Source organism: Mauremys reevesii, linkage group 3 (genome assembly GCF_016161935.1).
Source record: "Mauremys reevesii isolate NIE-2019 linkage group 3, ASM1616193v1, whole genome shotgun sequence".
Classification (NCBI taxonomy): Eukaryota; Metazoa; Chordata; order Testudines; family Geoemydidae; genus Mauremys; species Mauremys reevesii.
In genome coordinates, this window is record NC_052625.1 from 178,831,281 (window position 1) to 178,845,715 (window position 14,435).

General features: G+C 36.8%; 2 protein-coding genes across 2 annotated transcripts in view; both read left to right on the top strand.

Annotated features, from left to right (window-relative positions):
* The window catches only part of TAF1B (TATA-box binding protein associated factor, RNA polymerase I subunit B), a 59,318-nt gene extending 46,337 nt beyond the window's left edge, over positions 1-12,981 (top strand). The window contains exons 9-15 of the mRNA XM_039530310.1: positions 819-966; positions 4,380-4,557; positions 4,966-5,012; positions 6,455-6,545; positions 7,037-7,107; positions 8,005-8,230; positions 12,778-12,981. Coding sequence (XP_039386244.1) covers positions 819-966; positions 4,380-4,557; positions 4,966-5,012; positions 6,455-6,545; positions 7,037-7,107; positions 8,005-8,230; positions 12,778-12,943 — 927 coding nt within the window. The 3' untranslated portion in view covers positions 12,944-12,981. The remainder of the gene's footprint in view (positions 1-818; positions 967-4,379; positions 4,558-4,965; positions 5,013-6,454; positions 6,546-7,036; positions 7,108-8,004; positions 8,231-12,777) is intronic.
* A 141-nt stretch (positions 12,982-13,122) lies between these two features.
* GRHL1 (grainyhead like transcription factor 1) overlaps positions 13,123-14,435 on the top strand; it is an 86,811-nt gene continuing 85,498 nt past the window's right edge. The window contains exon 1 of the mRNA XM_039530309.1: positions 13,123-13,252. The gene's annotated coding sequence lies outside the window, so the exon portion shown is untranslated. The remainder of the gene's footprint in view (positions 13,253-14,435) is intronic.

A 14,435-nucleotide genomic window follows, 5' to 3' on the forward strand; every position in this document is an offset into this window, starting at 1 on the left:
CTCCCGCCATCTGCACCGCCCGCCTGCATATGATTTCAGTGCAGCCAGTGTTGAGTTGCCTGAGTGCCCGGCCCTGGGTCCCCCTGTTGTTGGGGGGCCTTTGCCAGGGCACCCTGTGTTCACTTGTAAATCTGCCCCTGCACCGCGCCGCCCAGCCCCAGAGCCAGCCAGGATGCCGCGCTGCCAGCACAGCAAGCTGAGGCTGCGGGGGAGGAAGGACAGCCGGGGAGGGGCCGGGGCCAGCTGGGAGCTCAGGGGCTGGGCAGGATGGCCCCGCAGGCCAGATGTGGCTCGCGGTCCGTAATTTGCCCACCTCTGCCCTATCCACACCCCCGCCCTCTGACCACCACCCCGAACTCCTCTGCCCTCTATCCAACCCCCCCGTCCCCTGCCCCCTTACCACACTGCCTGGAGCACCGCTGGCTGGCGGCGCTACAGCCACGCAGCCGCCGACACCGTGCAGCACAGAGACTGGGTCAGGCCGGGCTCCGCAGCTCGCTGCCCCAGGAGCTCGCAGCCCCGCCGCCCAGAGCATTGCGCCAGCGGTGGAGCGAGCGAGCTGAGGCTGCGGGGGATGGGGGATAGCAAGGGAGGGGCCAAGGGTGAGCCTCCTGGGTCAGGAGCTTGGGGGCCGGGCAGGACAGTCCCGCGGGCCGGATGTGGCCCACGGGCCGTAGTTTGCCCACCCCTGAGCTAAAGGAAGGGCATGAATGTTTCTGTATAACAATAATTTGGAATTTGAATTAAGAAAGGATAGCTAAAGATGCTGGAGTAAAATAAAAAAACAGAAGAAACTTTAAACCTATTTTGTCTTTCAGTCTTGGCCTGTATATGAAGATGTGCATAACAAGATGTCTGAACTTTCAGCGTTTTTAGATTTGCCTTGTTTTCCAGCTATAACTGATAGCTGCTTTCTTCATCCAAACATCTTGTGCATTAAATATCTGATGGAAGCCAACTTACCTGGTAAATACTCTCTAAAACTTACCATCTAATTAAACCTTGATCTTTGCATTCTATAGATCTGCTAAGGCTCTCTAGCAAAGGAACTGATGAACTATTCACATACTAGCTTTATCATACTGTTATGACAGTGCTTCCCCTCTTCCTTCTAAGTTTCTTAACGTTTAGATATGGAACCCCAAAGATAATTACTACAGAAGTAATTTAATAAGTTGTCTGAACATTGAAGTATTATGGGCCTGATCCTGCAAGGTTCTGAGCACCCAGAGACTGACCCAGCAAAGTGCTTAACAATGTGCTTACTTTAAGCATGTAAATAGTCCTGCCAATCATCCTTAGGACTGTTCACATTCTTAAAGTTAAGCATGTGTTTAAGTACTTCGCTGGGTTGAAGGAGAGCACTTTGCAGGCTCAAGCCCTATGTGTGGTACTCATTTTAATTTCATGAGCGCTGATATTCATTGTATACATTATTTTTTATAAGGTTGTTCTTGATTGCCACTGTAGTTAGGGGACACTTCATGATTTCCACTTTAAACTCTGTTTTTAGGGAGTTCATATTGCAATTGCTTCTGTTGTTTTAATCTCAATGTAAACATGTTTTGACATACATTTGAAGAGCTAGTATTCATTTTTAAAAGTGGCTTTTGAGACTCTTATTTTCTATGCAAGCTGTAACTAATTTCAGTAAGTTTTCAGTTGAAGTTATATTAAAATATATAAAATCTGATCACAGAAATTAAAAGAAATAATCCCATTTTTCTCTATACAACTATCTGAAGCTCAGCTGGAGATTTCTCAGTATTTACAAACTGAAATGAAAAGTATCTTGTGATTCTCGTTCTCTGGGGTCACAGTGTCAGGGACTATAAACCAGTTTCTGACTTGCTTGATTTCTGAGTTAACATCAGAATTAGTGCTGTGTAAACATTCCATGTTTTTTGTTTAAATAGTAAACATTCAAGATTGTCTAACAAATGACTATAGAAACTAGTATATATTGCTATACATATTGGGCTTCCATTCTGCGGGTATCTCAAATGTTCCAGTTAGTCAAGATGGCTGTTTTCACCAAATAGTTTAGAAATGGTAATTTGTTTTTTCATACTTATCAGATATTTTATGAGTATACAACAATCCTTCTCACTGTATGAAGTTGCAGTTCTTATTTAAGGTCACATTTGAATGTGTAAAAAGAAGAAACCTCACATTTAGGGCTAAAATTCCAGACTGGACAGTCCATCTTTTAATCATTCTGTGCCTGTGTAGCATTACACTATATGTAACATCACATTACTTTGAAATCTTGAAATATCAACTAAGTGAATTGAGGATGGTCTGTAGGTCTTCAGTTTTCAGACTTACTACAAAGGGGGGAGGGATAGTTCAGTGGTTTGAGCATTGGCCTGCTAAACCCAGGGTTGTGAGTTCAATCCTTGAGGGGGCCACTTAGGAATCTGGGGCAAAAATCAGTACATGGTGCTGCTAGTGAAGGCAGGGGGTTGGACTCAATGACCTTTCACGGTCCATCCCTTCCAGTTCTAGGAGATAGGTATCTCCTATTATTATTATAATACCTTTTAAAATTATTATAAAAGAAGAATAGTTACAAAAGAACAACAAATGTAATCCACAATAAAACTTAACATAAATTTTTTTGTGACTATCTGAAAAAGGAATAACAGGATGGGAGAGGGATTTGGACAAAGAAATTGATCTGGATGACTGTTTCTCTGTAAGGGAAAGGGGATATTCATCTTCAATTTGTGTAGCTCATAAAGAAAATTTGTATAAATTACTGTGTAGGTGGCATTTGACTCCAATTAAGATCCATCCTGTGTTTGTTACTAGGAAAGTGCTCTGTTGGAGAGGATGCAGGGAAAGGGGAAAATACTTGCACATGTGATTGTGTCCAGGAATTAGATTGTTTTGGAAGGAAATTATTAAAGACATTGATCCTATGACAGAATACCAGCTTCTTAGAGATCCCCTGATCTGCTTACTTATTGCTCCAGGAAAGGATCTACATTTTAAACAAAACGACAAAATATATTTTTATTGTTAACAGCTAGACTTTGTGTTGCACATTACTGGAAATAGGTGACCTTTCCTTCTTTGGAATTGTGGTATAGTAAAATATGGACTGTCCTTGTAATGGAAAAGCTTTTGTATCAAGAGAATCACCAAAAAGAGGATAGGTATTTAAAAATTTGGTTACCATTTCTAGCTTTCTCAGAGGAGGAAGGGCTTTCCAACATGGAATCCAGAAGCTTTAACCAGGTTCTTTGAATATTAATCTGATTCTGAATAAATAATGTATGCTGTAGGATGTTAACGTTTTATTGTAACTTTGCCTTAATAAAAAACTTATAAAAAACAAAACAAAACAAACAAACAAACAAAAAAAAGCTGGCTGGGAATATACTATGTGATTTAGGCTACAGTGAATTGATAATTCCACACTGTCCCAAGGTGATATTATGAGAAGTCATTTTTTCTTTTATTATTCACTATTTAAACATATTAAAACTTTCTTGTGTAAGAGATGCTATTGTTGGTAACATTTTATTTTCAGGGATTGTAGTGGTTTGATGCATATTCTCTGTTGTGTGTTTAGTGTTATGTATGAGGGTGACAACTGGAAAATTAAGATCAGGTCTTGTACTAATTTAACTCCTTACAAGCAATAGCTGCTGTGGGAATCGAAAGTATAGCTGAACTAATGTTGCACGCAGTCAGAATATAGCAAGATATTGCTAATCTTTTTGGAATCTGATGGTGTAATCAGTTCCTGAGTTTCTTGCTAAACTGGAAAGGTAAGAAATCTGGGGATTTTGCACCAGTGAAAATAAGTATACAGTAATATTGGACTGTTCAGATGCAGTACAACTGGTGTTGGAATAATATTAAAGTCTCTGAATTTATTTCCTTTTGTGGTTTAAACAGAGAGTAGTTAAGATTAGCATTGTAAACTTTAAACTGTGTCACTTCAGGCCTTGTTTCTGCAATCACTTACACACACATTTAATTTTATTACCGGGAGTAGTCCTATTTAAAGCTACAGGACTACTTGAAGTAGTAAAGTTAGACCCTGATCCTGCAAGTTACAGGTTGTACAATACGTATTTAAGATCTGCCATAATTAGGGTATGACCAGGGTAGCCTAGCAACATCATTATTCCATCCAAAGGGTCCAAGTCTTTTATTCAAAGTGTAATTTTTCTTCCCTATTTCATAGTATATATTTTAAATCATACTGGCCTACCTCACAGGAGTGTTCTGAGGGTTAATTTAGTTAATAATGGTAAAAAGTTGTATTTTGAAAAATCTGTGTATTTTAAGGTGTTAGAAACTGGCATATTTGGCATGTCTGTACAGCTTATTTAACAATATTTTACTTTTTTTTTCTTAATTAGATGAATTGCACAATTGGACTTGCAGAGTGGTAAAAAAGATCAATGTTGGAGAAACAGACTTTCTGACACTTGATCCTGTGAATAAATCAGCAAGGAAAGTAAAATACGATGTTCTTGCTGCAGCCATCATTATAGTGGTGCTCAAATTACTATTTTTACTAGATGATCAGTATGAATGGTAAGTATGATTTATGAGCAAACTTTCATGTCAGAAGGGCCCAAATTTTCTAACATGTTGCACTAAAACTTTTTTTTAAGCCACTAACTCATGCCCAAAGAATGGAAAGCAGATTCAATAATAGGTGATGTCAGTTTTTTGCTATAACTCATGATCTATTATTTAATGCTACTGTATCTTTAGCTAACTAATAATTTTAGTTTAAAAGTAAGCAATAGTTCACATCTCAGTTCACATAACTTGATAACCAAATCTGATTGTTTTAAAGATAGGATTAAGGATTAAATGGGTGGAATTTTTGGTGTCAGCGGGTTTGTTTTAAAAAACATTTTTTTGAAAGTTTCAGAAGTGGAAAGTATGATTCCAAAAAACAATCCATCTGATAAATATATATATATATATTTTCAGGTTACATGCAAACTTTGCTGGAAAAAGAAATCAAAAGAACAAAGAAGGTACTTAATATGTCAGTGAAAAGAATCTAATATAATTTTTAAAATGAAATTTTGTAATTAAACTAAGTAGGGCATGGATTTATTGACCCTAAGAATGTGGGGTTTGGTGTTTTTTGGGGTTGGTTTTGTGGTGTGTAGTGGTTTTTTTTTTTTTTTTTTTGTTTTTGTTTTTTTTATGATGCATCAATTACTCCTTTGGGGTAAATTTAAAAATCTAGAAGCCCATTTGCAGAGTTGTTGGATCTACATTAGCATGTACATTTGTAGTATTAACTGTTAACTAAAATTTAAATGTTAATTTGTAATGTTGGGCTAGACTAGATAAAAATTTAAAACATTTCCACTTAAGACAAAACACACACTTTTTTCTCTATTTTCTGAAAAACATTTGAAGTTTTAATAGCTTCTGTTATTTCTGCTCTTGCATTCTTTGACTACAACTCAAAATTTTGGCTATATCATGTATATTTTGTTCTTGGCATATACACATCACTGCTTTTTGGAGTAAACAATACCTTGTATGTTCAAAAGTTAGTTATTTAAGCATGTTTTATTTTAAATATACTCCACACCTTGGTTCTGTTTGGAATTCTTATAATTATTGTACAATGTTTATTTACTAAAGTCATACTTACACCGCTTGTCATGGGACAGTAGGTGCTAGGTATGTTGCTTAAATGAACATGTGGTACAGTTCAGTCATAAATTGAGAGGTACTTATTCTCAAATCACAGAACAGAGGTTTTAGGGGGTTTTGTGCTATATTTTTCATTACTCTATTTAATCATAAATATGGAAGGATGATATGACATTGGAGTTTTGGAGGGGCAGGAGGAATATGGTTGGCATTTTGTTTGCAGGATGCCTAGCAGGGAAGGCTATTTTTCATTGTTTTGGGAGCTGATTAAACTTTTTAGCATCCCATTAATACTTTAAAAAAGAATACTTTAAAAGTAGCTAAAAGTCTTGACCTGTCAACCTTCATCATTCCTTTGAACAGTTCACATTCCATATGTATGGAGGTCAATTCATTTTGCAAAGGTGAAAGGTTTATTCTCTAGAGAGGGAGAGTTAAACCTCTTTGAGGCTGAATCAAGGAGCTTAGGGGGGGAAATGCCTTATTAACTCCTGCTATTCTTGGCAGCAGGGTAAGGGCCAAAGAGTGAAAACAAAGAAGTGTAAGTGTTTATATGAGTTGCGCTAAAGACACACAATTCACTCCCACTTATTTGGCTCCTCCACATCCCTGATGGTATCCTATAGGATTCTTCACTGCCTGTTGCTTTGTACCGTTTATTTTTTAAGGCATCTAGAGTCTAGGATATGCAATATACCTGTTAAAAAAGAAAGCTAAGGGTCTAACTGCTGCTACCTTTCTAACATTCTATATTTTATTGTGCTCTATCACTTTTCCTAAAACTAAATTTTGGATTTTACTTCAGGCTGCCAGTGGTTTGATTTCAAAAAGTGGTACAAGGTTATAAAGAAGTCTGTGGATGTGGAACAGAAGAAATTAGATGAAGAAAGAGCCAGGTATGCTATTGTTCTGTACGTCACTTTTTTTGAGGTTGATCATCTTGAGTGAAATCCTGCCCTCAGTGACGTCATAGGGGCCAGGATTTCACTCTTATTTCTGTCACATGAGCTTGGAGGAGTAAAGCAAATTAATAAATCCTCAGGCTCTTTCTCCCATCACACTTAGAACTTTGGCCTGACATATTAATTAAATGGAAACTCTCTGTGACCAGTGACTGAATTACTAAAGCTATCAAAACCGATTACAATAAATGATGAAAAATTGATGAAGAGCACTTCTTCTACCCCCGCTCCACCAGTTTGAAGAGAGACTTCTCTTATGGATGGTGGGAAGTAATGGTACTGGGCACTTACCAACTTGCGGTTATTCCTAAAACATTGGATACTTGTAATAACAATCTTGAGAAATGACTGCCTTTTCTTGTTTGTTTGGATATGGTTCTGCTGGTTTTTATTTTTTCACCAGGTTGTATTTCTTTCACTGATAGGTGTATGTGGAAATGTGAAAAACCACTATTCTACTCAGCCAAGGAAAAATCTGTAGTTCTTAAGAAAAGACGTGAGTATAATTTTCTTTAGCCAACAATGTGAACAAAACAATACTAATACTTTCTTGTCTTTTTTCCCTGTTCAAGTTTTTGTTTATCAAAGGGATTTAGAATGAGAGTACCAGAATACATAGTTTATATCAGGGCTTTGGAGCTGTGCTCCAGCTCCAGTTCCACTCCAGCTCCAGGCAAAAACCTGCAGCTCCACTGCTCTGGAGCTGCTCCGCGCTCCAGCTCCAGGCTCTGCTCCAAAGCCCTGGTTTATATTACAAGAGACTTGAAATTGATTTTTTAGTAATTGAACTTTTGCCCTTTTTATGCTATTTTATTATGTATAAAGGCAGCCTGTATTTTTTAAGCTTTCTTTTTTACTGGATTTTTATTGTAAAGATATTGGGAAAGTCTGTTTGGTCTTCACTTGTTTTGCTGGAGTACCTCTTGAGAGTCTGAGCATGTGTATTGTGGGCTCTGATAGCATAACTGGAGGGGTAATGGTGTTTGAATTCTTAAAACATCCTTTCTTCAAAATGTTCATTAGAAAATGGAGTTTAATGTGTTTTTTAAAAAGACCTCTAAACAATCTGATTTAAAATTACTTCTCCTCTCAGGTCTTCTATAACTTTCAGTCTCTTTATTCACATGGGGTCATAACTTTAATAATAGTTCCAGTCACCATAGAGGTTTTTAGAATAGACTGACTTGAATTTCAAATGTAAAAAGGAGGAAGAAGAAGAAGAAAAATAAACATTTCAGGCTTTCTCTATACGTCATGCAGAGGTAGGAAAAAGCACAAATTCAAATTACCTTTTTAAAACAGGATTTTAATGTTCTGTGTAGAAAGGTAAACTCTGTTTATGGGAAAATGTGATGATACATTGTGGCTTAGGTTTTTGTTTCTCTTTGTACAGAAATGGTAGTGAACTTACAAAGACAGTTTGGCACACTGTCTGGTTCAACTCAAGTTGCTGAAAAGCAAAGCCCTTCAAGTTTCCAGTTAAATTGGGCTGAAGAAAACACAGATGGTAATTGTTTTCATGGGCATATCCTAGAGGGAGTTTTGCAAGAAAAAGGCAATTCACTTACAACCATGAACACCAAGTATTGGCTGTGTTCAGTTAAACTATGTAATGAGAAGTAAGTATCTGACTCTTGTTGGAAATGTGTTGAATGTTCATGAAAAAGTTTCTCCTTAAAATTAAATTTTTGTAAGGTATTTTATTTTTATTAAACAAGATATTTAGTGTAAGAGCTCTGGACTGAGACTATGCATTGACTAGTGACTTAACTATGCTAAGCTGTTTTTTTTATACATACAAAAAATTAATTGTGATTAAAAAAATTAATCGCACTGAGAGAAAACCAATTTAAATTTATGAAATATTTTTGGATGTTTTTCTCCATTTTCAAATATATTGATTTCTATCGCAACACAGAATACAAAGTGGATAGTGCTCACTTTATATTATTATTTTTATTACAAATATTTGGACTGTAAAAATGATAAAAGAAATAGTATTTTTCAGTTGACCTCATACAAGTACTATAGTGCAATCTCTTTATTATGAAAGTTCAATTTACAAATGTAGATTTTTTTGTTTATTACATAACTGCTCTCAAAAAACATTAGTATGGCCCTTCATGCTTCAGCCACCATTCCAGAGGACATGCTTCCATGCTGATGATGCTTGTTAAAAAATAATGCGTTAATTAAATTTGTGACTGAACTCCTTGGGGGAGAACTGTATGTCTTTGGCTCTGTTTTATCTGCATTCTGCTATATATTTCATGTTATAGCAGTCTCAGATGATGACCCAGCACGTGTTTATTTTAAGAACACTTTCATAGCAGATGTGACAAAACGCAAAGAAGATACCAATGTGAGATTTCTAAAAATAGCTACAGCACTCGACCCAAGGTTTAAGAATCAGAAGTGCCTTCCAAAATCTGAGAGGGACAAGGTGTGGAGCATGCTTTCAGAAGTCTTAAAAGAGCAACACTCGGATGCGGAAACTACAGAACCCATACCAACAAAAAAGAAAATCAACCTTCTGCTGGTAGCATATGACTCAGATGATGAAAATCATCAGCATGGACACATGTCCTCTGGAATGGTGGTTGAAGTTGAAGGGACATATGAATCTTTAGCACATCTGGCACGTAAATATCTTGTGATGCCGGCTACAACAGTGCCATGCAAACTTTCAGGTGACATTGTAAACATGAAACGGTCAGCATTATCTCCTGCAAATTGTAACCAAGTTTGTTAGTCCTACTTCAGCCAATCGCTCAGATAGAGTGGACTTGTAGGCTCTAAAGTTTTACATTGTTTTCTTTTTCAATGCAGTTATATTTTGTACATAATTCTACATTTGTAACTTCAACTTTCATGATAAAGAGATTGCACTACAGTACTTGTATGAGGTGAATTTGAAAAATACTATTATTTTTACAGTGCAAATATTTGTAATAATAAATAGAAAGTGAGCACTATACGCATTGTATTCTGTATTGTAATTGAAATCAATATATTTGAAAATGTAGAAAACACCCAAAAATATTTAAATAAATGGTATTCCATTATTATTTAACAACGCAATTAATCACAATTAATTTTTTATTGCGCGTTTAATCGCAATTACTTTTTTTAATCACTTGACAGTCCTAATATATATATTGGTCTTGGGTTGGAAAAGTCATACTGTTGTATGCAATTGATGCTGTCAAATTAATATGATATATATTTTTTGTGGGATTACAGTATGGTTGATAAAGGTAACAGTTTTGATGTAATATACTTAGACTTCTGTAAGGCGTTTGATTTAGTACCACAAAATATTTTGATTAAGAAACTAGAACAATATAAATTTAACATGGCACACATTAAGTGGATTAAAAGATGGCCAACTTTCATCTGACTGCAGAAGACTACTCAGGAGAATGTATGAGTTCAATAGCATTTACCTCTTTTGGGGCAGGAAGAGGAATTTACATCTCAAATGGTGTTTCTATCTAGCCTCCAAAATCCTGATTTTATTTTTTTTTTAGACAAGGTGGCCTGGCCTACGGCCAGTTTACTGTTCTGCCACTAGGTCATGCCATGAAAAGCAAACCCAGCTCCTGTTCAGCCAGTGGATTAGGTGGGGGTGAGGAAAGGACACTGAGAGATTGAAGATCATCTTGGATTCACACTGCAATAATGGGTTTTTGCTGTCCTTTGTGAGAAGGAAGATTGGGATATCTGAATTCAGTCTCATTGCATTTCATGCCAATATATTGTATACCCAAGCCTTAAGATTATATTTACTATAAAATATCACATTTAAGAACATAAACACTACAATACCAGCTATATTATTTTAAGTTTAATTTATTTAATATTCTGTTTTTGAAAATGACTGAATCTAAAGTGTGCACACTTTGTTGCCTTTTCAGTGTACTTGCTTATTATTCATCTACCTTTTTTCCTTTTCACTTTGCCTTTTATGCATTCACCAAGACAGAAGTGGGTTGGAGTAATGTAAACATAGTATCATATCACAAGAGCTTTTGTTCTGTAGGTTCATTCTCTTGTTTGAACAAGAAACTTTTTAACAGACGGTGAGAGAAGAATCCTCTTTACTCATATGAATAAATCTGATACACATTGGATAAGTGGTTTTTTATGTATGTTTGCATGAACAATCTCTCTTCATGCAAATTTTGTATTTAAGCATGTATTTACATATGTAATACATTAGAACATAATGTGAAATGCAAATAGTCATAGCCCTCAGAAATCAAAAATTGAGTTTAAATTCTTATCCTTTAGATTTCCCATTGTATCATCTATAGTGCAAGTGGTTAATGTAGTTACAAATATGACCATTTGGTTAATCTTTTGAAAATATGAAAAGAGCATTCATTCCCTCAGCTATGAGATTTTGTGCAATAGAGATGCCATAGAGCTAAAAACAAACCCCAAAAATGTTTCTTTAAAAATCAGTTTATCTGAAATGCTTTATGCATATGGCTATTTCATGGCCTTGCTACAGAGCATAGTTAAGGTTGCTTTGAATTTCATATGTTAAAATGTTTGGACTTTTAAAGCTTACCTTAACTGAGTTTTTTGTGTTTATAACACATAGTTTTTAAGATAATTATAACATCCCTTTAATGAATTTTACTCTAATTTTATTTATACGTATGCTTCATTTTAATGTAATTTGTTGTCTGGGAATTTAAAAAGCACAAAGTCCAGAAGTCTTAGCTCCTTTTAGCTATTCTTGGAGTAGATAGCAAGAAAAAAATGCCTTTGAGGAAGAAAATGCAAATTCTAAGTATTTGATGTCTGTATGAAAACCCTCACTCCCATTAAAATCAAATAGGTGCCCTGCAATGCCACTTTAACCTGTTTGTATCAGATCATTAGTTTTGGTTGACAAAATATATTTTGAGAGAGCAGAACACTTTGAAAAGAAGTGTTAACTCATGAGCCATTGTGTTTCCAATAGTTGGCCACATAAAAAATGCCTGAGTATCTTTCTTTCAGCTCCATTGATGTGCATAAACATGATGTTTTGATCGTTTACAAGTTCCTAAATGCAAATTTGGATTTTTTTTTTAATCATCACTGTCAGCCTTTTCTAGTCCTTTGTATGTTGCTCCCTTACAAATATTTTTTTATTCTTGAACACTGAATTACAATAAAATTGTGCACCACTATAAAATTAATTTTAATAAAGTACCAACCTCCCAAAATTCAAACGCTATGTAATCCTGATTTTAAAATCTTGCTATTTCAAACACAAGAGGCGAATACTTCCTAAAAACAAAAATAAGTGCTAAAAATATCAGTGGGTGATTTATTTTAAGTAACCATACATACAGCAGTAAGCTATTTTATAAAATATTGATTCCAGGAAGAAGTGTTTAAGGAAAATTTATTTAAAGGTAAACTGCAATGTACAGTAAAGGTCCAATCAGTGTGGACAGAGATGGCTTGACTTTTTTTGAGGCTGAAACACAGTTCTCCACTCCAGCAATAATTTGACAACAGAAAGCTTGGTCCAATACCCTCTATAGTAACCACCCCAGCTATGGCCAATGGAATAAGTGCACTAGCTGAAAGTTTCTGCTAAAAAGGAATAGTAGTGAAATAGTTAATTGTCATCAGTAGGCTCAGAATTACATCAGTTATGATGAACAATAGCAAGTCACACACCTTGGAGCTATTGTTCCAGGCAGTCTGCAGACTCTGGAAAACATGACTGCACCTGATACATTCTGTTCACATTTAAAAGGTTTTGCTCCTCATAAGCGGGGGAGGGGAGAGGGGAGAGGAATAATTTTCTTAAGTGACAACTTAGATTTGACAGCCAATTTGTCTTAATCTGTAGGGCAGAATCATGGAAAATACAGGGTTTTAGTTAAGACCAATGTGTGAGACCTGGTTTTGGGAAACATGGACAGCACACCATTCTTACCTGTCTCTAGAACTAAGACCTAGCCTAATCTGTTTGTGGCCCCAGTCTTGCAAAGAAATACTCCATTGAGACTCTGAGTGGGTCCATAGATCAACAATGGTACTTATAATAAAAAACACTCAAATTAGAGGAAAACTTGAGTATGTTTGAATATCAACAAGATAAATTTGTGATTTAGGACATACTTATCCTATTTTTTGTTTTTGTTTTCTTTTGTAGGATATGTGGGCAACTGACACACTATAAAGAATCGGACTTTCCCCAGACCTACCAGTTTGTGTTAAACCTGTTCTCCTTCCTCCTAAGGGTACCAGCCTCTCTCATCCATGAAGAGGTGTGTTTAATAGAACACAAACTGTTTAAAACAAAACTCCACAGAAAGTAACACAAAACAAAACATTCATGTCCAAGAAAATGGAAAGTCCTAAAGATCACAGAACCAGCAGATGGTAAATGAAAACGTTAAGAACTATGGCCCCAGTCCTGCAACTGGATCCATGCATACAGACCCTTACAGCTGCACAAAGCTCCACTGATCTCGGCATGATGCTGTATGGGTGGATCTGCCACTGCCGGTCTCACTGCCAATTCATGGTTTCAATATATCTACGTTACAAAGAACAATGGGAAACTACATGAGGGAAGAGTTACTGAAGCAACTGCTTACCAAAGTTTACATCCACTTGTATTAAAGGTAATGAAAAGTTTTTATTATAAGTTTATTATAGTAGTTTTTTGTCATACATACTTGCGTGTGTCTTGAGTGCAAAAGTGCAGCAAATAGTCCTATAGATTATATTAATTGTTCATTTTACTGAAGGGTTTACATTTCAAAGTAGTCTGTATCTTGTTGGGGTTTTTTACTTGTACGAGAGCAAATGTTACCTATTTCTAAAAAGAACTATTTGGTTACATTTGAAATAAAAAAAATTCCAAAGAACAACTGTGGGAAAAGAGGTGTTTAACAGAGGGTTTTATTGCGGTGATCTGACATTTGGGTTGTAACTCACTATTCTGAAACATCAGATTGATTGGAGGGAACCTTGCAATATTCTCTCTTGGCCTCTTTACACTTCTTCTCTTCCTAGTCTCCTCCTCCTCACCCTTCGCTATGCCCAAGCTTCTTACCTAGCTATTTTTTTATATCCTTCTCCCACTCCAGCCTCATGGTTTCTTCTGTGCTTCCCCTTTAACACCTGGAACTCCTCCCTCCCTTTCCTGGGTTCCACGTGCTGGTTTTCTCTCCATCTTTCTTCTGCAAGGCTTACTGACAGTGATCATAATTAAATTATTCCACTTGTCACCTGATGATGTGTTGAGCCTCAGCCATCTAATAGCTGTCCAAGTCCTAGCTTTATTCTTCATGCACTGAGTAAGTTGCTCAACTACACCAACCAGAACAGACAAGATGGAGAGGAAGCTGGATGCCAACACCATCATAGCTAGGGCCCTACCAAATTCACGGTCCATTTTGGTCAATTTCACAATCGTAGGATTTTAAAAACTGTAAATGTCATGGTGTTGTAAGGGTCCTGACACAAACCGGAGTTGTAAGAGGGTCGCAAGGTTATTGTAGGGGAGGCATTGCAGTACTACCTTTACTTCTGCGCCGCTGCTGGCGGTGATGCTGCCTTCAGAGCTGGGCAGCTGGAGAGTGGCGGCTGCTGGCTGGGAACCCAGCTCTGAAGACAGAGCTGCCGCCAGCAGCAGCGCAGAAGTAAGGATGGTATGGTATATACACCCTTCGCTGCTGCCTGCAGAGCTGGGCCCTCAGTCAGCAACCACCACTCTAGCTTCCCAGCTCTGAAGGCAGCAGTGCAGAAGTAAGAGTGGCATGGTATGGTATTGCCAGCCTTACTTCTGTGCATGTGCTGCCT